This window comes from Pipra filicauda, unplaced genomic scaffold (genome assembly GCF_003945595.2).
Source record: "Pipra filicauda isolate LSUMZ 115617 unplaced genomic scaffold, ASM394559v2 scaffold36_size6622888_pilon, whole genome shotgun sequence".
Classification (NCBI taxonomy): Eukaryota; Metazoa; Chordata; class Aves; order Passeriformes; family Pipridae; genus Pipra; species Pipra filicauda.
Genome location: NW_024104498.1, coordinates 2,923,751 through 2,948,339, shown reverse-complemented (window position 1 = coordinate 2,948,339; position 24,589 = coordinate 2,923,751). Strand labels below are relative to the sequence as shown.

General features: G+C 52.9%; 1 protein-coding gene across 7 annotated transcripts in view; it reads right to left on the bottom strand.

Annotated features, from left to right (window-relative positions):
* Nucleotides 1-24,589, bottom strand: part of SZT2 (SZT2 subunit of KICSTOR complex) — a 56,866-nt gene that overhangs the window by 9,182 nt on the left and 23,095 nt on the right. For 2 of the 7 annotated variants that reach the window (XM_039384744.1, XM_039384746.1), the window contains 42 exons: nucleotides 23,942-24,100; nucleotides 23,062-23,266; nucleotides 22,749-22,861; nucleotides 22,043-22,301; nucleotides 20,527-20,692; nucleotides 20,352-20,444; nucleotides 20,092-20,173; nucleotides 19,672-19,953; nucleotides 19,188-19,326; nucleotides 18,805-18,921; nucleotides 18,636-18,699; nucleotides 18,081-18,266; nucleotides 17,669-18,010; nucleotides 17,358-17,547; nucleotides 16,883-16,957; nucleotides 16,552-16,690; nucleotides 16,203-16,323; nucleotides 15,832-15,961; nucleotides 15,564-15,716; nucleotides 15,348-15,450; nucleotides 14,854-14,971; nucleotides 14,530-14,641; nucleotides 13,956-14,074; nucleotides 13,323-13,487; nucleotides 12,618-12,702; nucleotides 12,003-12,053; nucleotides 10,538-10,726; nucleotides 10,225-10,422; nucleotides 9,699-9,868; nucleotides 9,346-9,512; nucleotides 8,809-8,906; nucleotides 7,865-7,997; nucleotides 7,632-7,759; nucleotides 7,209-7,339; nucleotides 6,545-6,727; nucleotides 5,834-6,104; nucleotides 5,578-5,657; nucleotides 5,108-5,233; nucleotides 3,139-3,344; nucleotides 2,926-3,019; nucleotides 1,482-1,562; nucleotides 1,003-1,077 (listed from right to left, as the gene is read on the bottom strand). In XM_039384744.1, the coding sequence (XP_039240678.1) occupies nucleotides 1,003-1,077; nucleotides 1,482-1,562; nucleotides 2,926-3,019; nucleotides 3,139-3,344; nucleotides 5,108-5,233; nucleotides 5,578-5,657; nucleotides 5,834-6,104; nucleotides 6,545-6,727; nucleotides 7,209-7,339; nucleotides 7,632-7,759; nucleotides 7,865-7,997; nucleotides 8,809-8,906; nucleotides 9,346-9,512; nucleotides 9,699-9,868; nucleotides 10,225-10,422; nucleotides 10,538-10,726; nucleotides 12,003-12,053; nucleotides 12,618-12,702; nucleotides 13,323-13,487; nucleotides 13,956-14,074; nucleotides 14,530-14,641; nucleotides 14,854-14,971; nucleotides 15,348-15,450; nucleotides 15,564-15,716; nucleotides 15,832-15,961; nucleotides 16,203-16,323; nucleotides 16,552-16,690; nucleotides 16,883-16,957; nucleotides 17,358-17,547; nucleotides 17,669-18,010; nucleotides 18,081-18,266; nucleotides 18,636-18,699; nucleotides 18,805-18,921; nucleotides 19,188-19,326; nucleotides 19,672-19,953; nucleotides 20,092-20,173; nucleotides 20,352-20,444; nucleotides 20,527-20,692; nucleotides 22,043-22,301; nucleotides 22,749-22,861; nucleotides 23,062-23,266; nucleotides 23,942-24,100 (6,098 nt within the window). The remainder of the gene's footprint in view (nucleotides 1-1,002; nucleotides 1,078-1,481; nucleotides 1,563-2,925; nucleotides 3,020-3,138; nucleotides 3,345-5,107; nucleotides 5,234-5,577; nucleotides 5,658-5,833; nucleotides 6,105-6,544; nucleotides 6,728-7,208; nucleotides 7,340-7,631; nucleotides 7,760-7,864; nucleotides 7,998-8,808; nucleotides 8,907-9,345; nucleotides 9,513-9,698; nucleotides 9,869-10,224; nucleotides 10,423-10,537; nucleotides 10,727-12,002; nucleotides 12,054-12,617; nucleotides 12,703-13,322; nucleotides 13,488-13,955; nucleotides 14,075-14,529; nucleotides 14,642-14,853; nucleotides 14,972-15,347; nucleotides 15,451-15,563; nucleotides 15,717-15,831; nucleotides 15,962-16,202; nucleotides 16,324-16,551; nucleotides 16,691-16,882; nucleotides 16,958-17,357; nucleotides 17,548-17,668; nucleotides 18,011-18,080; nucleotides 18,267-18,635; nucleotides 18,700-18,804; nucleotides 18,922-19,187; nucleotides 19,327-19,671; nucleotides 19,954-20,091; nucleotides 20,174-20,351; nucleotides 20,445-20,526; nucleotides 20,693-22,042; nucleotides 22,302-22,748; nucleotides 22,862-23,061; nucleotides 23,267-23,941; nucleotides 24,101-24,589) is intronic. The other 5 variants (XM_027747137.2, XM_027747141.2, XM_027747144.2 and 2 more) reach the window with 4 other exon arrangements.

Genomic DNA, 24,589 nt, shown 5'->3' with positions numbered 1-24,589 from the left:
CTGCCCAGCCCTGTTCATGCATCCAGCCTGTCCTGCACAGGCCCAGGGTGGGATAAGGGGAGAGAAGGGGCAGAGGAACTCAGCTGCCCCACCTGGGGGAACTGTGGGCTGGTCCCAGCACATGGGAAGACAGGCTAGGCCCCTGCAGCAAGTCCCACCCCTCCTGCCCACTGCTCCTAGGACCATCCCACAGCAAGACCAGGCAAAATCTTTCCCAAAGTCAGCCAGAGAGAGCCTGGATGTTCCCTGCAATACCAGATGCAGCCTGGTAACACTGCCCTGTGCACATGAGAGCTTTCCAGGAAATGCTCAGCAAACACTCAGACAAGGTCCTGGCAGGCTTAAGCTTAGAAGAGACATTCTTGGCATAGATAAGATGCAGCCTTGCTACAGAGCCACCTTGGAAAGGACACTATGGTCATGCATGCCTGCTGTCTCAGACAGGCTGGGGCAGCCTCAGGCAGCCACCCAGTGCCCCAGGGACAGGCAGGAGACACCCTGACACACCAAAAGAGAAGGGGGCAGGCAGCCCCACAGTGTTGTAGAGCAAGGCACAGAGGTACAAAGAAACAGGGCTCACGATCTCCTCTGGCAAAGGGCAGCCAGTTATGTTCACAGATCCCTGTTCCCATTTCACTTCTTTCTTGTTCCAAGGGAAGCAGAGAGCTTCTGGCTTTCCATGCACTGACTTTCCCTGGAGCAGTCATCTTTGCCAGAATGGCTCCTATTCCCCCCCAGTCTGCTCTGTCTTGTTCCCCAACCTAGGACAAGAGTCATTCTCCTGCCAAACCTCCCACCCCCTTTCACAGCACTCCAGATCTGCTCAAGCAGCAAGCCATGGAGAGCATGAGGCTCTGTCCAGTTCTGCTTTTCCATAAAGAGGGAGCAGAACTCTCCAGAACCTTCTACACCTCAAATGCCCACTCTGTTCCAGAGATCACTGCCTCCCCCAAAGTATTTCCTGGCTCTGAGGAGCACCAGCTGTGCTGGCAGAGCCATTACCTGAGAGTTCACAGACTGGCCCATGGGGATCCGTGAGCACTCCAGCGCGTACTGCTTCACACAGAAGTAACAGCCCTGCAGGAGAGAGCACGTGAGCACAGAACAGACCTTGGGATTCTCCAGGGAAGGAGCACAGTCCCCACGCTTCACCCTCTGGGCTGGGTCCCAGACAGTTTTGCCCCATGTTCTGTCTCCCCTCCTGTCTGAACCAAGCCAGACCAGCCAACGTGTGGCTCAGCACAGAGCACCCTAACTAGTGCTGAGCCCTTCATTACCCCTCCTCCAGGCAACTTTTACCAGGCTCTGAGCCCTGCAGAATCATCCTCAGCTGATCTACAGTCCTGCAGGACCACGGAAGAAGCAGGACATGAAATGAAGAATCGTGTGTCCCTGCTGCACTCCTTGTCACTCCCTTTGTCACCTCTGAAGACTGTCCCTAAACCCCCAGAGATCATACTTTGTTTCTTGTTCTTTCTTACCTGGAAGGCCAACTCCATGAGCACAATCCCACCTGGAAGAGCTCTCTGTAGATGGTAGGTGGCAACAGCAGGGCTTGTGCTCTGTGAAGAGAAGGACAAAACTGAAGAGGCTCTCTGGCATACCAGGGTGTGAGGCTGCCACAAGGCTCTGTGGCAGAGGTGGAAATAGAGGAGCCTCACCAACTGAGCAATCTCACTGGAGAGAGGAGAGCAAACATGCCAGAGCTGACAGTGAAAAGAACCCTACCAAACCTAATAAAACAGCCTTTGAGAGAGCACACCAAGCATATTGCCCCCATCACCTCCTGCTTGCTCAGGACAGGGTGTCTCTATAGTCTCTACAGTTTGAGGACACTGTTAGCCAAGGAATGATGCTGTCCACAGAACCTCACTCCCTGCTGAGGTCTCCCCAGACCATCCCATCTGCCTGACACAGCAGCTATCACAGACATCCAGTCTAGACTCACAGAGTTTAGCTGCCAGCAAGTTCATTCAGTCTTAAGTTGCTCCAGCAGACTGCTCTCTTCTCATTTTAACTGCAAGGTGTTATCCACAGTCCTGCACCAACATCAGCCAAAGGCAGGTGCCAATAAAATATCAAAAAAGATGAGTAAATGCTATGTGCTCCCATCATCCTGGGTGATCAAATGAGGCACAGGTGGTTTCTGCCTTCCTAGAGACTCCAGTGGATTCCTCTTCCAGGTACTTGCCTATCTTGTCTTGTAAGCTCATGTTCACCGAACTCATGTAAGCTCTTGGTGCTCACAAAACCTTTTGATGATGACCATTATCTGCTGCTCAAAGAAACATTCCTTTTAGTTTTGAAACTGGCTCCAAACACTTTTATTTGATTGGTGTGTAGGTGTTGTATTGATTAAGACACCAAAGTCAATCCCTTTCCAGGTTAGCTGAGAATTGGTAGAGCTCTGACCTGTTCCTCCCAAATTGCCACTTCTTTAGACATGAGTCACAGTAGAGCCATTCCAGGCTTTTCTTCTCTAACCTCTTCCACTTCAGTGTTCATCTCACTTTAACTAAAGATCCTTCTGTCTCAGAGTTGCCCTTAACCATAGATGCTGAGGATTCTCTGACAGGTAAACCTTCAGAATCGCACCCAAAGGCAGCTGTCCTGACCCCAGGTCACCCTGTTCCTCTTTCGAGCCCACTCAACTTGAGAGGTGAGAGATTTGTCCTAGTTCCACCAAGACTCAGGAAGGCTCTCTCAGACCTCAGAAAGACACACAGGAGGGCAAGGAGGTCTCATCTGACCCAATATCCTAAAGGTGATGCTGGCCTAGACAGACTTTTTTTTGGCTTTAGTGCTTTCTCTGCCCTCTCACGTCCTTTCTGCATGAAACTGATTCAGAAGTCAACCAGAAGAACTGCTCCACTCCACAGCCTAGTTCCATCCTAGTTCCAACCCTTGTAACAAACATACACTCACCTTTGGGCTCCCCTCGGTTTTTGGCTTTGTGTAGGAAAAGGACCCTCTCCCCTCCACACCCATTGCTGCCAGAGCTCGGATCCGGCTTGTGCTACTGGAAATGAGAGCAGAGACAGCCTTGAGCAGGGAGCCAAGATCTCCTGTTGTGTCACACCAGGGCACAGCTCAGTGTTGGCTCTTCTCCAACAGCAGAGTTCCCAGCATGTCACTGACCTGCGAGTGGTAGGTGAGGGCGGCCGCACCTGGACCAGAATGAAGCCCATGCTCTGCAGGTACTGGATGTATTGCTGCAAGAAGGCATTGCACATCTCCTGCAGCCAAGGCTCCTCCTTCACCTTGCAGGGCAGCGACTCCGCCGAGTCACAGCTGTGGCTCCGGTCTCTCCCCGAAGCTGTGGAGTCATTGGAGCGGTGGCGCTTCTGGAAGGGAAAATAAGTTCCTAAGGAGACCTGCTGTGACTGGCCCCAAAAGATGACACCAGGTGCCCTGGTTGAGCAGAGGGCAGATCTGTCTCTGCCAGAGAGCACTAACAGCTGTTTCCCCAAACACTGCCACTGCACGTGCCAAAATGCAAGATCCAAGATTTCCCCAGCCATGGACTGACATAATAGCACTGCAAGAGCCTGCAGGAAAAGGTGACCTGGCAGAAGTGGAAAATTCACATCTGTCCCCAGACAACAGCTTTCACAAAGTGTTAGTGGCTCACAGTTGCTTCATGCAAAGCTCAACAGAGCTTCAGCCCCTATTGCCATGGTATGAGTCCAATCCCCTTATGAATCCTGCTGACTTCTCAAGATTTACCAGGAGTTCAGTAGCACCAAAAAGGAATAGTGTTTCCTTGTAAACATATTGAATTCTCCTCTGGATGTCTTAAATACTCCTCTTCATTGTGCTGTGAGAGACTAAGGTTTCTTTTCTTCATCTCTCTACTTCAAGCCTTTGTTACGTGTTTCTATCTGCCTTTCTGCCTATCTATTCCACCTACCACAAGAGCTGTCCCTTTACCTGGCATCTCTCCAGGTACTCTCTGACCTTCTCCAAGTCTCTCCAGTTCAGTGCCTTTGCCACAAGATGCTTGGTCTCACACTGTCCAGATGAAGACATTACTACACAAGTATTTTAGAAACTTATTAGAATATTACCCATTATACTAACACCCCTTTCTGATGTACTCTAACCAGTGTGTCTGCTGTATCCAACTGCTCACAAATTGAAGAAACCCACTTCAAAGTCAGAAGATACAATATAGCTTCAATACAGAGATGTCTGCTCTGTACAGGCTCTGCAGTGAGTGTACAATACAGGAGGGTTCAAATTTCTCGCCACAGTGTGCTCTGTTTTACTGGGAACCAGGTCCCAGCTCCCACAATAGCTTTCATTTCACAGGCTACTCAGGTACCTCTTGAGTTCCTTGCAGTCTTTGTCTGTTCTGACCAATTTGAACAGCCCTACTGCACTGCAAAACTGGGCATCTCATATGTACCAATAAATGATCTGGAGGCACAGAACCCAATACACCACCTTGAAACCCCTGCTGCCAGGCTCTTCAAATTCAATAACCAATTTTCATTTTGCTCTGTTCCAAAAACAAAGCAAAGTTTTCATTCTGCGATGATACTTTCCCTTTCACTCATGAGTGCTCAATTTCTGTAGCAACCTCTGCTTAAAGACCCTGTCAGAATCCTTTTGACATTTTGATAAATTACAACAGCATGTTCTTCCCTTCTGACACACACATAGTCTGTGAACAGCCGGTGTGGGATCTGCACCGGTTTGAGTCTGTCAGGTTGCAACCTGCTCAGGATTCAGCTGGTTTGCTTTCAACTGTTCCAGCTATTTGCTGGGTCCAGGAAAGGTTTACCAGGCATGGCTGTTGAATGCATGAGAGAAGTTTTGCTTCCCCAACAGATCAGTACCAGACAGTGCTGCCCGATGGCTTCACTAGACTCAGCCCTGAACTCCCTGGGTAGAAAAGAAAATCAGGGTTCCCCGGGGACGGTGTGGCTGCAGGAGAAAGGCTTTGAGGATCCAAGGATCTTCTCAGCCTCCATCTTATAGAGCACAAATTCATCCTGTAATGCAGGAGTGAGGTCAGAGCAGCCCTGTCTTGGGAAAAGGTTGCAAAGCCATCCCTTGTCCCAGTGCACAACGCCCAAGCCCACTGGTGCTTGCTGACACTCACCTTCCCCTCCACCTTGCCCAGCTGGTCTGTCTGGATTTGCTGCCGGAAGGCTGGGTCAAAGAGCAAAGGGGTGGCACAGTAGTGAACCAGGCGTGAGGACTGCTTCAGGGTCTCCAGGTCTGCCAGCTGCACGGTACAACAGGAGCACGGTTACAGCACACACCCCTCATCAAGGCTGGGAACAAGCTGTCCACGACACTGCACTGCTGCCCAAATGGAGATCCAATGGGGGAACTCCCTCCTTTACAGCCTTTCCACTGCTAGGCAGTGAGGTACCATGCCCAAGTGTGGTGTGTCAGGGCTCAACAATCCCAAAAGTTCAAGGAGAGAGAGCACTGCTCCACTGCTAACCACCATCCCCAACATAAAACCCTGCTCAGAGTTCCAGTGCTCCCCTTTGCCATAGGGAAGCTGGTGCTCCCAGTGTGCTGTAAGAAGGCCCAGCTACCCCCTGCTCAGGCTGCACTCACACTGATAGGCATGTTGGACTGTGCCGACCTCTGCTGCCAGGTGACAAAGAGATTCTCAATCTTCATCTGTTTCTCCAGTTCTGGAGGAAAGAAAGCAGTCACAAGAGCATCAAGCCACAGCCACAAGTATTGCCACTCTCCTTCACTCCCACCCTAAACCAGCCATAACCCATTCCCACAGAGAACTGTTCCCTGTCAAAACTTCTGCTCCTTCTGAGCCCCTTTTCCAGAAGCGAGATGATTAGGTAGGCTTTACCTTTCCTCTCCATGCTCTTGATTTCCAGGAACTGGGCCCCATGCTGAGCCACTGGATCAAAAGGTCCCACATCAGGCCCGTGGGGTATGCGCTTGATGGTGGTAACGTCCCGCAGAGCTTCGTCAAAGGGCACCACATCAGGATGGAAATGCAGAGATGGCAGGCTGCGGGCAGAGCTGCTCAGCCGGCCTTGCTCCTTGCTAGGTGGAGGACACGGGCTCCGGATCAGTGCATCCACCTCCAAAGTGGAGTTCAGGAAAGGATTTGGCTCCTAAGCAAGCAGACACAGCCATGAAAGCCTCCTTACTGCCAGTCTTGGAGCAAGAAACCACAAGAACAGAGTAAACCCAATTTTGGCTATCTGCAGACATCTCTGTTAGCCTTCTCCACTACCAGTCCCAAGAAGAGCAGGCCTAGGCCCAGCATGGTGCACTGGGAAGCCCATTCCCCAGCCTCCTTTACCCTAAATAATTCAGTCACAAGTAAGTGCTGCCAGCAGCAGGACCCGGCTTCCCTTTCCACCTCTGTCGCCAAGAGTAGACAGCAACAGCCCGGCTGGACATGGTCACAGTGAGACATATGAGTGCCTGGGGATGCCCTGCCAACGAGCACACAAAAGCACACAGGTGCCTGCAACCTCCCTCAGCCCAACAAACTGCCAAGGCCTCTCCTGAAGAAGAAAGGACTATCCTGCCTGGTGTGGTGCCCTACCTGCTTGCTGTCCTCATGCCATGGTGTGTCCATGAAGCAGTGGTGGTGGAAGAGTCCCAGCTTCTGGCTGAGCAGACAGTGCACGATGTGGGACCGGGCATTCTGCCACTGCAGCAGGCGAGTCAGGGAGCAGTTCAGGTTGGCCCCCAGGTCTGGGGACCAGTTATAGGTGTAGAGCGTCATCTGGAGAGAAAAGAGGGGAAGGAAGGCTAAAAGACATGCACAGAGAGGGCCTGCATGGTGGCACAGGCTGCCCCAGGTTTTCTGGGTGGTACTTGCTGCAGTTGCAGCCAGCTTCACATGACAATGCTGGGGCAGGGAGAGTGGCAACAGCTCAATTACAGCCCCCTGTTAACAGCCACAGCAGTGGTGGTGGTACTTGCACTGGCAGCACCAGTGTCCAGCCTGATGTGAGCAGGGAAAGGGCAGGTACAGCCCACAGCACAGCAGCTGAAGTCAGAGACAGTGAGGGCTGCTGTCCCTGGCACTTCCCAGAGTGCTGTAGGAAACCCGCAGCTCCGCTTGTGGCACAGAGACATCCTGCACAGCTCCTTTGGAGGACTATTGCCTAGGGAAGGCTGGCTGCCTGCAGAGGCACTCTTCCTTCCCTGGGCCAGTTGGGAACAGCCTTTCAGGAGCAACATCACAAAGGCACCATTGCTACCTTTTTGTCAATGATCTCCATGAAGAGGAACCTTTGCCGGGGCACCAGGTCTCGACCAACAAGGCTGGGATCAGAGCCCCTCTCTGCTGAGCTGAACTCCATGGCCTCAAAGCGCTGGAGCCCTTTGTGAGCTGCAAGAAGCCACAGTTATGACCCTCAGTACCAGTTCATCTGGCCCTTACATTCCACGTGCCATTCAAGTGGCATGACAGGATCTTTTGCCACAGTAATTCTCAATTCATCTTGAAATAAGCTGTTACAAGCAAATTTAAGAATAAAGTCTCAGGAGGCAAAACCAGACAATCCACTGCCCACCTCTGGGCACAAAGAGTCTGTTCCAGCAAAGAGGGGAACCCTGTTCATACATGTCCCACTCCAAGAGCCCCCAGCATGCAGTCCTGGGGACCGTGGCCAGGCACTCACCCTGTTCTGTGCTGCAACGCCACTGCTGGAAGTTGCGTCCCAGCAGGATGAAGTGTCTGATGGTGCCAGGGCGAGGGGTGGCACTCTGGCCAGGCTTATAGGGCAGAAAGGCAGTGCCTCGATGGTAGCTGTAAAGAAGAGCCCCAAAGGTGGCTGACATGTAGAGTGATGGCAGGAGAGGCTGATCAACATCTGCTAGTGCCAAACAGCCGCCGGTGCATCGCGTAACTCACCAGATCTGCTCAAACACCTTGACAGTGGTGTCACTCGCCAGGGCAGTGACCAGGTTCACCACTTCCACTAGGATGGAGGACAGGAGGAAACGGGAGACCATCTCCAGTGAGCACTGCTGCACCGATGGGCACCCTGCATGGAAGAAGTACTGTAGGACTGGGTGTCAAGCTGCCCCAGAGCCACATCCTGACCACATGAGCAACAGAAGGCTAAGGTCCTGAGGCAGGGAAAGCTGGAGAACAGGAACCTTACATGGAGAAGAAGAAGGCTGAAATAACCGCTGTTTTCAGGCTCCGGCCCAAAAGTAGGCCCTTGACCAAACTCCCTCTATGCTCTGAGCACAGTGCTTTATTCCCACACTTATTCCTTGTTCCCTAGCTTACTCCTCATCAGAGGAAGAGGAGGGTTCTACCAGCAGGAGTGTGAGAGGATGTAGAAACACCGAAGTGAAAGGTAATCAGAAAGCAGCAACCAGGGCAGCCACACAAACCCAAATCCCTCCATATGAAGGGCATCCCTCCTCTTTCTCCCTCCCTGCAAGAGTAAAGGTCTGCCATGGAATCTCACAGTTCCAGAGCATGTTGCAGAGGCTCATCTGGGAGCTAAATCACTACCACAGCTGGCTGTTGGAGTCCAAAAGCTGCTGCAGCCAAGTCCAGAAGGCCCTGGACAGGGAGCATGGCAGACATAGCCACAGGCTTTAGCAGGTTTGTTTAGATGCACTGACACATGCCAGGACTCCTGTCACAGCTTTCTAACGCTGATGCTGGCCTTGAGACCCATGGGACTCTGGTGAGGCTTGGGGACAGACAGGGTGTGTAACCAGGTAGGTATCAGCAAGGGATGAAGATGGATGGTGCCATATGAGGACTTATCCTGAGAGCTCTGGGCAGAAAGGCCCATTCCCAGCCCATCTAGAGGAGCTGGGGCCTGAGACACGTACCCAGGTGGTTCATGAATGCCATCCACTGCAGGCAGGTTTGATTGAAGAGCGGGTGCACAGTACCTACATCCCCTTCTTCCAGCTGGCAGGTTCGGCGCCTGGGAAGAGGGAAGGCAAGCACAGTTATACCAGATCAGTCAACAGCAGTGAAGGCACAAAGTGCAACAGTCCCCTCCCAGCTCCAAAACAGAGCCCCAGGAGCCTCCTTTTTGGATTGATACAATCCTTGAGCTGGGTCACTCCTGGTCAGTAGGCATATGGGTATCAGGGTTTGCACAGGACCCCACAGTGCAGAGAAGGGATCTCTAGGAGTGAGAACCAGCTGTGCTCCCAGAAGCACTCCAGCAAAAAGGGCTGAAGTTTTGTGTGTGGAAAGCAGCTCTCCTAAAGTGTCTGTGTGAGGGAGAAACTACAGGGAAAAGGAGTATGGTCCATAGGGCTGAGACACATAGAGCCAGCAGGATGTCTGGCTGTGGAGTGATGTACAGGAGACGGGGGAACAACATCCTGGCTGCCCAGCCTGCAGGCTGTGCTTGCCTCTGTGCCTGTTCCAGTTCAGCTGTGGCTGTGGCCCGATCCTGGCTCAGGTGCTGCTTGACATTCTCAGTCTTGTGCCGCCGCCTCGTACGAGCCTCTTCTGGCCTCTCCAGCACAATGTCATCAGTAGTCTTGGGGCTGCCCAGCTCCGAGGACTCTGCCTTGCTCTAGGGGCAAAAGGGGTAAGTCAGTCCTGTGCACATACACAGCCTAGCCAGTGCCCTGACCTCAAGGTCCCCACTGCCCGCCTGGCTTCCCACCCCCAGCCAGATCACTCATCTCCATTCCTCCTGGCCTGACACACCTTGAAGACTTACAGGCCCTGCTCCTCACTGGTCCCTCAACAACATTACCAGCATGTCCCAGAAGCTGCGGCGTCCCAGCTTGCTCGTGGGTGTCACTGGCTCTCCAGAGCTGGGTGAAGGTGTAGAAGTGAAGTGCAAGGGTGGAGGACAGCTCCTGCCAGCCCCACCACTGGCCAGGGCCAGGCCCTTGGTCTCTGACATGGTCCTCCTTAGGCCTCCTGTGGAGACAAAGCAAATCAGACTCCACAGAGCCTCCCACTGCAAAGCTGCTGGTGTCCCCGTGTACCCCACTGTGTCTGGCCAGAGCCTGGCTGGAGAGAAGGGAGAGAGCCCTCAGTAACATCCAGCAAAGCGGATTCAGTCTTGGGGAGCAGATTATACCTCTTGCAACACTAGTGTTTGTGATGGTTCTTCCCCAAGACATCACACAGCAGAGTTTGCAGAGGGGAGAGCAGCTTCCTTCCTCCCGGCCTGCCCACCTGATTCCCCCCAGCACAGACAAGCTTCTGCAGGCCAGGCAGGAGGAGCAAGGCTGGCTGGAGGCTCAAGAGGGCCATCCTGGCTGGGCTCTCACCCGCAGAACTCAGGTCCTCCAGGTCTGCAGGACTCAGGGGGCAGGCGGCTTCCACGCAGAGCGGGGCTGGCAGCACAAGGAACTCCATGACGGCGTCGCAGAGCGCGTGACGCAGGGCCCCGCGCAGCTTCTCCGACAGCTGCAGCAGGCTGATGTTGCCCTTCTCCCAGATATCCAGGCGCACCAGCACGCAGGGTTCTGTGGGGAAAGGGTAAGTCCTGCATGGTTCTGCAACCCTGCCTTCACCAGCCCTCCTAGGTGCCCCAGGGGATGTGGAGGCAGCAGGTGATGGGCGGCCTGTTTCACTGCCTACCTGAAGGCAGAGTGTCAGCCCCTGGCTGGTGTCTGCTGACTGCAGTGAGGCTCTCAAAGTCCGTGTCCTGCAGCAGGCCCACGATGGGTGAGGAGGAAAGCAGCTTCAGAGGGTCGGGCCTCTCCCCGTGGGGCAGCAAAGTGGGGCTGCCATGCTCATCCACAAATGTCAGTGCGATGCAAGCGATTCCTGCAGGGCAAGGCCCAAGATAGCCTCCATCAGCCCAGCACCAAGTACACCTCTACAATGCCTGCCTACAGCCTTGCCACCCCACAGCTGGGATCGTCATGTCCCCTTAAGTTTCACAGTGTCACATGGCAGGCAGGGCCCACAGGAGGGGAAGCAGCCAGGGAAGCAGAGGGTGGCTGTGCCTGTGGGGAGCCAGGGTAAGAAGCACAGCATTTGGCACAGGGTGTCCCCATCATTCCGAGAATCTCACTCCTGTAGAATCACAGCAGATTTTGCCTTGTCCTGCAGGAGATTCCTGGGTTGTCCAGTCCCATATGCAAGAGGAGAGTATCTCCATTTGCACCAGGAGGACCTTTATGCAGATTGATCCAGGATGGGGCTCACCATCCCTGTCCTCTTAAGGGGCAGAGTACAGAGCCCAGATACTCTTCAGCAGCCCTTTCCAGGTTGTGAAGAACCTTGAGTCCCTGCAGACATGACACCTTGTCGCAGAAAACACTCACAGGCCCCTCCTCACTGTACACCTGAACAAGATCAGGTGCTTCCCCATGCACTCCAACAGCAGGACTGGGGACAAGGCAGGCTGATGTCTGGTATTAGCCTGGAGTCACTGCAGAGAAAAATTCAGACCCTGCCTGGCGCCTCTCTATGCTGAGCCCTACACACACACACCAGGACAGTTCAGAGATACAGACCAGCCCTGTGGTTCCTGCTTCACAGCCCGCATGTCGTGAGCCCTGGGCCACACAGGAGAAAGAGCACAAACAAGAGCTGACTGCCCATGGCCCAGCTCAATGGCAAGGGCACCAGGGAAGCAGCAGCATGGAAGCAGCTGTGAGGTCCAAACCTCACACTGTAACCCTGGGTGTTCCTACTCCCTTTCAAAGCCCCTTGACTGACTAAGCCAGCACTCAGGTGCCACGGCAGCTGAAACACTATGATTTGTCTTCCTCAGGGAAGAGATGCCTCTTTGGACCTGTGGGAAAAATGATGCAGTACTTTGGAGGTCACTGCTTGCAAGCTAACAGGGCAGCACACAGACCCCCAGCAGCTGGGAATGGCAGAGCTGCCACCTCAGGGCAGCAGGTTCTGTTTGCTCATTTATCCAGCCAGCAAGAAATAGGAGGCTCAGCTAAATGGACACACACACACAAACACACGGAGGAGTCAGAGCTGAAGCCACAACACAAGGAAAACAAGAACAGCAGGGACCAGAAGGGCCAGGGAGCTGCAAGGGAAAGGGACCCAGAGTAAAACTTGGAGCCACAGGTGCTACCTTGGAAGTGGGAGAGTGGAAAAAGGTGCTGCACAAGGTCCGACATGGTACCTACACAACAGAAGAACATTCAAACAGTGCACGAAGGGCACAAGACACACAGTGGCCAGGTGACAGACACATGGCCTGGGCAAAAAATGACATGACAGCCTGCTGCAGGATGGGTCCTATCCAATCCCTCTTCCAGAATTCCAGAGAAAAGAGCAAGAACATCGCCACACAGCCCATGTTCAGTTACACGCTGCCTGCTTTCCCTCTGCAGCAAGGCTCCTGCAACGACTGACCCTGCTCCCTGTCCCCTCCAGCCCCACGGATTCTCTGTGCTCCACATGGAGGTGTCATTGTGTCTTGCCCCACAGCTACTGCAACCTAGAGCTGCTTCCTGCAGCAGCAGGTCAAGTTTAGCAAGTTGCTCTGCGGGAGGCCTTAGTTTGTTCCACCACCCACACAGAGGTGTGCAGTCCCTCAGGCACACACCTCACCCACCTTCCAGCCATCAGAGGAACACATAACCACAGCACTGGTCCTCCTTAGTCACTCATAACTCTCCAGCATGGGAAGCAGCTCCCCAGGGCACAGTCCCACACCCTGTTTCAGAAGAGCTGAGCACAATACCTTTTCCACCAGTGCCTTGGCCACCCGGCTTGTTGTACAGATAGAGATCCTGGTCAGGGATGCTCCCGTTGTGGTTGAAGTAATGCTAAGGAGAACAAGGAGGAATACTGACAGAGATTAGGGAACTTGCCTTAACTGGAAGCAGAGGCCCATGTACATGCACAGCTCATCCCCAGACCTGCAGCAAGCAAATCCAGACCTAGTCGAAACACTTGCCAACACAGCTTTTGCCACTGTTGGGGTGAAGGAACCCCTTACAGCTCTCTGCAGAGTTATGTGGCACTATACATCTGGCCTCACCCTCTATCTTTGCTATGGCCACGCTGAGGAGTAGGTACCTGCTCCCAAATTTTTATGATTCCTGATGTTTCAGTCCTTAGATCTGAGGGAACCATGCAAGGAGCCAAGTTCAGCTTTAAAAGGCGATCTTCTCCCACGCTCCTGGGAGATGACTGTGGGCATGAGCTTTGTGGTTGCTGCTTTTTGCACAGGAAGTGATCGCTTGTATGAAAGCAAGGCCTGTCCAGGCTAATCAGGATGTGCTCAGTCCTGTAAAACTCTCCCAGGCTTCAGGATTTAGTGCCAGGTTCTCCCTAACCCTACATGGCAGAGCTGGGAACACGGTGTCTGGACTGCCAAAACAAATGCCCCTGGTAAAAGGTAGAGGCTGGGCAGACTGCTGTCCCAACTCCCAGCCCTCCTCACCTTGAAGTGGTGCTCCACGTTGCTGTCTGTGTACTTGGGGGTGTGCAGGAAGATGAGCAGGTTCTGGCGCAGGTAATAGGCCACGGCGTGCAGCCAAGGCAGGGCCGAAGGCGGCAGCGTGAACTGCAGGACCTCTGTGGGTGGTGTCCCGGGGGGCTGGATAAACTGCACACAGAAGGTTTTAAAACTCAGCTGGGACTAGCAGGATGCCCTGGGGCTCTAATACTGACACAAATTATGCCAACTGGCTCTGCAAAGGGCGAGTGTGGTGGGCAGAACCCATACACAGTGCCCTGAGACAGAACATCCTGAGTTGGAAGGGACCCACAAGGATCATAGAAGTCCAACTCCTGGCCCTGCACAGCACAGCACCAAGATGTGGGCAGACATTCCAGAGGTACTCACAGGGAAGCCCTGCCATGCTGCAAACCCAGCAAAGGGGATCTCCCACCTACACTGGCACCCACACAGTGTATATCTCAGTGAACACCAGCCTGACCAAGCACTGCAGCAGGGAACAGGATGCAGCAAATTGTCCTGGTCTTCCTTGGGGCAGGACAGGTTGAGACAGGTCAAAATGTAGGAGAGTGTTCTGGTCTCTGGGATGACCAGAGCAGATAAGCAGTGAGGTACCTCCACATCTGCTGGGGTCAGCTTGCAGTTCCGCACCAGCATCACAGTGATGATATCCAGGGTGGCTTCATCCAGGCGCCTGCGCAGCACCTTCACCAGCTCGTCTGTGATCTCGGGCCCTGACAAGTAAGCAGAGGTACAAGCAGCTTTTTCACCTCATCCAGTAAGAATGACCAGAGCCATCCCTCCCTCTCTATTCAGGATGTACCACCCTCACACTCACTTCCCACAGGGAACATGACTTTCCCCACCATCAATTTCTTCAGACATCTTTTTCTATTGGTTCATGATCATAAAAGACTGCTGGTGCAGTAGGCAAAGACAAATGCACTCCTGCATAGGGAAAGTTGGCATAAGCCACCTAGTCTGCAGGAGGTTTCATTGTGGGCTGTGGATCTTTTCCTTACATTTTCACCCACACAGAACAGAGAGCAGGTCTGGGCTAAAGAAGAGCAGCTTGTTCAGGAGAGAGATACTTCCTCTGTTCTTCGAGCAAAGAGGACAGGAAGCAGAGCTCTATTCCTCTGCTTTACATCAGCACAGCCAGTCTGCTGCCAGGTTCTGTTACACATACCTGCTGGGGCAACACCATGGACCATCAGTTGGATGTGCCTGTCTATCTGTCCCACAGGGCGGGCAGAGTCCACACTACGGCACGAGGCTGTGTCCAGAGAGGAACGAGAACCCTGGAGAAGCAAAACCAGTTTCCATATGAATTCTAGATCCATCACTGTCCCAGGCTGTCAGCAAGGTCAGGCAGAAGCCACCCACTGCTGCCCCACTCCACAAATCTCCAATATAAGTTTTATCCTACATATAATCTGGGTTCCTGGAGCTACTGAGTTCCCTCCCACGACTATGAGCACCCCCATGCACTCCCAGAGAGCAGCAGACTCACCATTAGATCCTCAGTGTAAATGGGCTCCTGGCTGCGTGTCAGTGCCAGCGAGCGAGATGCTGGACTAAGGCTGCTCTCTGCTTCCCACACCTTCCCACTGTTGGTGGTTTCAGTCAGCCTGAATACAGGAGAAGGGCATGTCAGCCTCCATTCCCAAAGACAACAGCATCATACATCCACAGAAGATCCGCATCTTCCTTGCTCTCCCCTGTGCATTTTCTGGGGACTAGTCCTTAGGATGTGGAGTGGCAAAACTGCTCTCTGGCTCCTTCAAAAAAACCATCTTTTTCCCTTCAGTGTCATGACTTAGCACAGGCAGAGCAAGAAGGGCCTGGCTTGATGTGACTCTGACTCATCAGAAATGAGATTTGCTGCTTGGGTCACAACATGGTCCCTGAGGCTGGGCAGACACTTTCTGCCCCAAAGAGCTCTTAGTCTGGTGTAACACACACAGCAGGACAGGGTCAGGCCAACAAGTCATGCTGGCTTCTTACCGGAGGTAGAAAACAGATTTAGTGGCACGTTCCTGGTAGACAAACATATTCTTCCTGTTCACCACAGAGAAGGCGTTGAGCACCGAGCGAAGTGCCTGGATAGCTGTGGGCAACGTGGGACGTTAGCTATCCCACATACCCTTCTCTGCTGTGCCAATCCAGCCAGAAGCCAGACTCTTGACATGCAAAACGAGAGGGAACCTGGGCTGTACGTACCTCGCGAGACCCCCATGTTGGGGCCCATCTTGAGGCGTGAATGCACGTGGATGAGTGTGCTCCACACCACGTCACAAGCAAAGTGCCCTGGCATGAACTGCATGGTGGCAGCCAGATAGTCCCGGGGCTGGTAGCTCTCCTCTACAGAGTAATCTATAAAGAACACAGGACATAGCTGGGGCCATAGCATGGAAGCTGACATCTTCTTAGGCACCCATGGGCAGGCAGTAGCACTGCCACTGAGACATGGCCAAGGGAATATTCATACCATCTGTGGGCATGACGCGCTGCCTGTATGAAGTATAGGGCGTTTCACTCTTCCAGATGTCCTCCTCACTTTCTGCCACCAGTAATGAGTTGCATATGTGGCTGTCATGCAGGTCCTGCAGCAGCAAGCGCTGCAAAGGATGAGGAAAGATTGGTTCTGTTGCTTGCACAGCCGCAGAAGACAGCAAGAAGGGCTTAGGGCCAGACTGAATCCCTTTTCCTTTGACTCCCAACCTGGGGCTTCACGAGTTGAACTGGCTCCCCAGGACCTCCTTCGAGTTGAGCCCAGACCAGACAACTTGCAGAGGTCCCTCCTAATTTAAGCCATCTCATGACTGGCAGCTCTGTTTGTGCCCCCTGCAGATTTGTTACCTGATTGACAACCCTGCAGATTTCACTGATCTTCTTTACCACCACTTGGTTGAGACTCTGGCACTCCCCTGGCTGCTCCTCTTCTGACTCTGCTGATGCTGCCTTCTCCACACTCAGGCTGCTTTATGAAGAAAGGGAGAATGGGGTCAGCAGGGCACCTGGACAGTGCCTGCCCTTGTGTGGTGGGAGCAGGAACACAGTGGGAAAGAGTAGTAGTTTTCCCCTTACAGAGTCTAGTCCTGCATTTTCCCACTCACACTGGGCAGGGAGGAGATCCTGTCCAGAGATGAGTGAGTGGCCACAAGGTCACAGTACAGAGAGGCAGTGTCAGACAGGGGACCCTCCTTACCGTGTGTGGTAATACACCTCCACTCGGTCCTGATGGATTTTTATGATGAGCCAGAAATCTGGCATAAGGGGACACCTGGGCTCCTGGTCGCTCATCAACGCTTCCTCATACTCTGAGTCACTGCTTCCCCCGTCGTAACCTGCAAGGTATCCTCACTTCAGTCCCAGGCCTGGCAAGCCAGCCTCCTCCTTGGGCACCATAGCCACTCACAAGCCCAGCCCTCAGGACTCACCCCAGCCCAGGCACACAGTCCCACCGCACCTCCGCACTCCTGTGTCACTACCAGTGTCTGGCTGCACACTGTTGGTCCCCCCTGGCCCAGCAGACTCACCCAGATGGTCAGAGTCCATGCTGCCCTGGCTCGACACGAGGCTCTGCACGCGGCTGGGACGCTGCTTGCTGGAGCCTGCAAGGGGAACAGGGCTTTGATCATGGAAGTCTTTGCTAAGCCCCTTCACACGTCCCATGTGCTGGAGAAACATCACACCACAGGACAATCAGGCAGTGCCTGCCATGGGGAAGCAGTGCTGGGGAGTGGGGCTCTCACAGCCATCACTGAAGTCACCAGGGACTGCATGTCACCAGGGATATCAGTGCAGCAGCACAGCTGCACCCGAGGTGCTGTTAAGCACTGAATTGCCAGCATCCTGACAAGGAAGAGACCAACGGTCCTGGGTACCAATTCTGGTATTTAGGGACTGGAACAGGAGTAGCAGTCACATTATGCATGCCACAGCCAGAACTGGACTCTTCTCTTAAAAGTTTCTAAGGCTGAGGTACATCCTGCCCATGTTTGCAGCTCCTACCTTCCCTGCCCTGTGTCACAGAGTCAGTCAGGCTTGCTGCAGATGGTGTCACCAACGGTGATTTCTCACTGTTTCCCTTTTCAGAGGATGAGGATGGCAATGACTGTATGGTTGTCTCTGGAGCTGCCTCTTCCAGGGAGTCATGGCCTGGTGCTCTGCTTTGTTCAAGTCTCAGCATGTCTCCTGGAACCTGCATAAAATGACCAGAAAAACAGGCGCTAAAAAAAGTCCCATCACCCTCCTGCATTCTTCTACCTTCTGTTACCAGTGTCCCACACCTTCCCACCTACAGACCACCCAGGGCTTCTCACCTCACTCTGTGTGTGGCTGCCTCCACCTGCAGGGTTTCCTGTGTCTGGCACAGTGCGTGTCTCACTCTCTGGCCACTCCCAGAGACCCCGGGCTTCTTCTGGGAGGACACAGCCTGTGTGGTGTAACAGCTCAGAGCCCTCTGCCTCTGTTTCACTGCTCCCCTCCTGGCCTGCCTGGCCCAGGGCTGTCCTGGGCTGCCCTTCAGCTGGTTGCTGCAAGCAGGGTGACCCTGAAGGGTCTGGAGCTGCCCTCCTGGAGTGCAGGCGGCTGATGGAGACGTAGTGGTAGTCGTTGCCCTCTGCGTTAAGCATGTAGCCTGGCAGAGCCATTCTTCTGAACTCCTGCAATACAGGGAAGAATAAGCATCCTGCCAGCAAGGCGTATGACGCTGCCTCGGGGCTTTCTCTTTACCTCCTTGAACTTCTCCAGAGAGTGCTCAGGCCCAAAGACAAACTGGAGCAGCACGACCTCGCTGTGGCAGCTGGGCCGGCCCTTGGAGTTATAGATGTGGGTGGCCACCCGGTGCAGGATGGAGGTGCTGATGACCTGTGAGTGACGCAGCGCTGACACGATCTCATCGTCCAGGAGCCAGCGAATCTGAGCAGAGCAAGGACACAGAGGAAGACCTAGGTGACCTGCATTTGCAAGGCTGCCCCAATTCTCATACAAGCCCCAACAGGATGAAGGCAGCCTCTCTCATCACCCACATCCCTCATCTCCTGAATATACCTAAGAAAAAGCATTTAGAAGAGAGCTCTGCCTGTCCCACCCCAACTGCAGTAAGAATTTCGTCAGGGTAATCCCACACTTTTGGGGTGCACAAGGCTAACAGCCTGTGTGACAGGCTAATAGTCAGTTCTGCTGACAGGCTGCAGCTTGGAGTAGGCTAGGAAGTGTGGAACAGCAGCTGTGTGCTGTGGCCACATTGCTCCAGCTGGAAGCAAGAAGGAGGCAAGTCTGTCTTACCTCATTCATAGTGGCTTCTATAGCCTGCCTGTGCACTCCAGGGAGGTTGGAAAGGGCGGGGTGCCTAGGAGAGAGGAGATGAAGAATCAACCAGTCTCTCTGATTCATGCAGCCACCACAGGCAGCAAAGGGAACCTGTGAGGGGCTCACCACACCTGCAGTGCCATACCTCTCATCTCCGGTGGACGGGAGCCGTTCCAAGTTGTGCATGATATCCTCATCTGAGCGGAAAGAGGATGGCTGCCCTGGAGAGCGTGTGAAGGACACGCTGCTCTCCGAGGTGCATCTGTCACAGGAGAGAGAGCAGGCTGAGCACCAGTTTTTGAGCCAGAGAGGATAAACAGACACAGAACTAGATAAACTGGCTCCAGAGAAGGGAAAAGGGATCTCTACAGAAGGTGAGCCTATCTTGAAAAAAGTTTAGTTTTCTTAAGGCTGTGGCAGGCTCTGTGAGGAGAATTGTGAGTTTCAGCATATGGAAATGAGCCAAGAATGGCCTTCTGGGAAAGGAAGGCAGAGGGTGGGTGAGTGACTTGGCCTCTTTCCACCTACCTGTTGTGGAGAATGTCTGTGTTCACAACTTCTATCTCCAGGGGCAGTGTCAGCACAAAGATGTCCAGGGTCACACAGAGGTCCCCCAGATCAATGGTGTTCAAGCCCTGGCAGCTTTCCAGGCAGCCCAGAACTTCCCCTGAGGAGAGATCACAGACCAAGGGACTCAAGCAACAAACATCTCTGCTTACATACATACACAGCCTGGTGGCAAGTACAGAGACTGCAAGAGGTGTCTGTCCCACACACCTGGACAGGCTCCAAAAGGCCACCATCTTCCATGATCCTTTCAACCCTCCATCACTAATCCCACATAGCAAGTGTGAGACCTGGTGGAAAAGCCCTTGTCTGATGCTGGCAGACCCCTGGGGCTCTGCACAGGGAGGGCTGGTTCAGAGTGACTGTTGATTAGGACGCAGCATGTTTGTTCCAGGGGCTGCTCACCCAGCAGGAACCTGAAAGAAGCCCCAAGGATTGCTCTTACCTAGACAAGTTGGCAGGGACTGCACAGGCATAGAGCTGTGCTGGCTACGCAGCTTCACTGAGCAGGTCAGGTGCACAAAGAGAGGGGGCATCTCCTGCTCCAGGAACTCCTGCTCATTGAGTGAGTCCCCTCCCAGCACGCTGAAGGAGTCATCATCCTGGTTCACCGTGTTGGAGTCTGAGAGGGAATCTGTGTCTGGGAACTCGTGCTCCAGCTTCTCACGGTACTCCACCTCCAGCTCTGGGTCACTCTCTGTGGCAATGCAGCATCCAGACACAGTTCCTGTTGATATAGGTTCCCTGTTAGCAAACCAGGTCCACATCTCCAGAGACCCCACCAGACACAGCCTAGCTCTGAAAGGCACCACCACAGCGAGACTACAGACGTTTTCTTCTCCAAGACAGAGCAAGCAAATTTTACCTTCTTCAGCTGCCAGTTCTGCCTCTGATCCCTCCATGTCCTCACTGCCTTTCCTGTCTGCCTGATCCCGAGATGCCTCTTCCTGAGACAGAGAGAGAAAGGGCAGATAGTAGAACCATGCCAGGCAGTGAAGCAGGTTGTTGATGGGCACCCCACGGACTAAGTCTACCCATGAGTCTGCCATCCTCAAATCCAGAACTGACACCGAGCAAAGCTACTCCAAAAGGACTAGGTGCCTACCAGGGCAGCACCATGCCTACCTCTTTCTTGGCTGATGGTGGGCAATAGAAGAAATAGTGAGGATTTGATGGTACTGGCTTGAAATGTAAACTTCCAATTTCCAGGAATTTTTCCTAAAAGAGAAATCCCAAGTGTGAAGCAGACATCCTACTCTACCCTCCTGCCGGAGCCAGGTCAAGCTTGCACATTCCTCACCTGGATAATTTTATGCAAGTCTGGGTGTGCCTGGCAGGGCTGTCCAATTTCCAGCAGCGAGAGGGGAAACTCTGAACAGCAGCTGGTGCCCACACTGCTCTTTGGCTCCTCCGTGGGGCTTGCAACGTTATGGGAGTCCTGCTCACTGTAGTCCTCCATTTCCACACTGACAGGATTGTGGACAGGTCAGACAGGCCAAACTGAGAAACCAGACTTGCTGTATGTGTTCTCTATCCTGCAAGCATCCACCTCACAGATACCCAAACCTCACCTGTGTTAACACGATGTGACTCACCACCCAATCCCACAGCCCCAGAAAACCTGCCACCCACATGCCCAGATGAGGGCTCAGGCTGTCTGAAGCCAGGCCTGAGGTAGCTTAACCATGCTGATCCCACTGCCATGTCTGTAAACCACACTACACACCCTCCCTGGGAAACAGAGACACATGGTTGAGTACAGGGACAGGCCTGCAGCAATCTGAACTACCAACACCCAGTCCAGGGCACCTCACAGCAAGTACCACTGTGCCAGCACCCAGTGTCTTGGCGGCACAGAGAGGAGCACAAAGTTCAGGCCTGTTGTCACTCAGCAGCTTCATGGCAGAATCAGTCCCTAAATCTCAGAAAAAGCAATCTAAGGAGTGGGATGTCGACTGGTCAAAGCACTCCCCAGGTACCCAAATTAGTGGTAAAGATGGCAGATCTGGGTGCAACACATCACAGACTGTACATCCTTCAGTAAAGTTTATATAACCTGCATTGGGATAGGTGATCTGTAGTATCTTACACACAAAAAAAAGTACCCACAGTTTTTCTCAGGGAAAGTAGCACCTGAAGAAGTCATCTGACCTTTCAAACACTGAATGTTCTTCAAAACCATGTACAGTATAGGAAGAAATAGGATTGGGGATTCCCAACAAATGCTAGTGAATGCACATAAAGGAACTGTGCAGAGGACAAAGGGCCAAAGTGTTTCTTTGACAGACACTAAGTCATAGCACTTTTTTCCTTCCTTAAGTTTCCAGAGGTGATACATACCTCTTAAATACCGTAAGGAATAGAAAGGCAGAAGTTTATCATCAAGCATATTTCAATTCTGCCTTGGTATTTCTCTTGTGCATTTTTTAATTAAAAAAAGTGACACTAATAATTAGAAAAAGATAACAAAGCTGTCATTTTCATCAGAGTCAACATCAAACTCAAATGAGTCAAGCAGTAGGAAATGCATAATTTCTCCAGAAACAAGTCTAAGATTTACTTGCAGACAAACTGCCCTCCAGCTCAGGCCAGATGGGACAGTAATGAGCCTAGATTATAAGAGAAAGTGAAAGGATGGATGTCACCAGAGATTATAAAAAATAGGAAGTCCTAGTGGAGTATCTCACTGGAAATATCTGCTCTTCCATGTGGCTCTGTTAGACTCTGCCCTTCAGCATTCCTTCTAGCAGGTGTTAAAAGATGCTTGAAGAAAGATCTGTCCTGGCCCAATGCTAAGAACAGAACTGTGCCCTTACCTTGACTCAGAGACCAAGACACCTCGTTCCCTAGAGCTCTGATCCTCTTCTTGCTCTATGCTGCCCACTTGGAAGCTGGCTGTCTTGGAGTGTGTATGGAAATGCTGGTGGCTCTCTCGGAATGAGCGGACATGGCTGCACACCGTCAGCAGGAAGTTGGTGATATCAATCTCTTGGAGCAGCTCCTCACAGTAGTCCATGGCAGTAAGCAGGTCCTGGGAGCTGATGCTGTGTGACTGCTGAAGGCTCTTGAACAGCCCTACAGGTCAAACACGGTGCTTGATGTGAGGCAATGGGAGTCAGGCAATAGCCACGTATGGATCTTCACCAAGGCCCAGCACAGAGCAGAGTCAGTGCAGGTGCTGGGAGACAGGAGTCAGCCAGGGCACTTAATGCTATGTGTTAGTCTGGGCTTGGGTGATGCCAGAGTGCCCAGGGGATCTGTCACCCTGAAGGTGAGAGGAAAGCATCAAAGAAGGGATCCCCCATTACAGCACTCCATAGATTTGGGAACAGCCTCTGCAAGGCCTATAGGGAATGCACAGAGGGATCTTTAAATCCCTCCTGGTGGGACATCAGTCCCACAACTCCTCTCTTTGCTCGGTGTAAGATCACAAAGAAAATGAGACATTGTTTTCTTAAAAGAAGATCCAGGGTCCAGCCCCAACCCCAAGCCTGCCACAGGTCCCATTGCACCACTGCTCACCTTTCACGTAGCACTGGTGGGAGTGCTCCTGCAGCAGTGTGCAGTAACTCACCAACTCCTTGTGCTTGTGGTCCAGCCAAGCAGCAGTTGGAGGACGTTCCAGAGACTGGGACCTGGAAAAGACAAACCATAGCCTTTAGTGCCAACAAAGCACATTTTAGACTACAAATAGCTCTAACACCAGCAAAGCAGGGCCTGAGGGCACACACAGGTAGTGGCTGCTACAAGGCAGAGAGGCCAAGCCAAGAGCCAGCCTCTTGTCAAGGAAAACTCCTCTGTTTCTTGTCCAGGAATCAAGTATAGTGGGTATTACCTGAAAAAGATGTCCCGAGGAGGACGGTGTGCCCGGGGGCTGACAAGCTGCTCTCGTAAGAGCTCCAAAGAGCAGCTGTAGATGTAAATGGGGCAGCGAAATCGGCGGCACTCGCCCAGCTCAGACTGGGAGCTCTGGCGACAGAAGGAGATATGCATATCTCTCCGTGAAGGGCCACTCTGCTCTCCAGGCTCACGGCTCCCTTCTGCAAAAGAAACAGTCCTCGGATAAGGGCGTTTGATGGGCTCCTTGCTCCCGGTCTGAGGCGTCACAGCCCTCACAGAAGCACCTACAGGAAGGTATTGGTTTTTCAAGCTTCTCACCACTCAAACCTCAGGGGCCCTTCTCCTTCACCCAGCACCCAGCCACTCAACCCAGTGCTTTGGCCACCCTGATCCCCTTCTTCGCAGCCATAACTGTTCACCATCACCACCACGACTTCCTGCAGCAGCACAACCCTCTATCCCCACTGCAGGTCTGGCTGACTTGCACCAGGGGCTGTGCAATTAAATCCCATACAAAACTCAGACCTGTGCCCTTCTCCTTAAGACAACGTGTTGCTGACAGTGCCGGTCTGGATCATGACATGAGAGTCACTGACTTTCCAGTGCAGCCCAGTACTGCCTTTCCTAGTAGTTTTTATCTACCTGCAACCTCCTTGCCCACTGGGAACCAACCTTGGGCCACAGGCACTCAACTCACATTACACTCCTTCATCCCCCCATGAACATCACTGTGCCCCTTGTCGTGACTCTGCTGACTGCCAGGCAGGAGCTGACAGGACAGGCAAGAGCTGACAGATTGCTCCTACCTCTATCTGCTCAACAGTATGCTCAAGAATAGCAAGGTTACTAATAGTTTAGCAAGGTGCTGTTGGTACCATGGGCTGGTGTTATGCTGAGGGTAGGCAATGGCACTGCAGCATCCCCTTCTTCAGCCCTGACTCGCTCTGCACAGACAGGTCCCAGGGGATCCTCTCCAGATCGACTCTCGTCTTTTGGAGGTTTGTCCAACCCACAAGCCATCAGCTTCTGTACATCTGGAAGAAAACAAAATAAAATCACCCTCTGTCCAGTGAGAACAGCTTAACCCTTCAACCTACATTCCCAAGACAGCAGATGTCCCTGCTACCTCTCTGTGTGTAGAAGCAGCTTCACAGACTACTTCCACTAGAGCCTAGCAGCCTTCACCAGTGGCTCAGGGGAAGCCAGACCAGTGCCAACACCCAGAAGCAGGGACTCTCCCTGACCATGCCATTAGCAGTCCCCTTACTCCATTCATTAACAACCCCCTTGGAAAACCAGTCCAACGGCTGCAGCTAGCGAACAACTCAGCACCACTCAAAAACCTTATGAGTGCAGCACCATGTCCAGGGAGAGAAGAGCGGGACATTCAGCACTTTGCACTATTCTATTCCTGGCCATATGGTGCAAAAAGACTGAGTTTGAACTCCGCTGTTCAGTTTTCTCTCCATCCTACAAGAGTTGATTCTGTTTTTGCGGTTTTCCTGAGGAGGTGCTTGGCACTG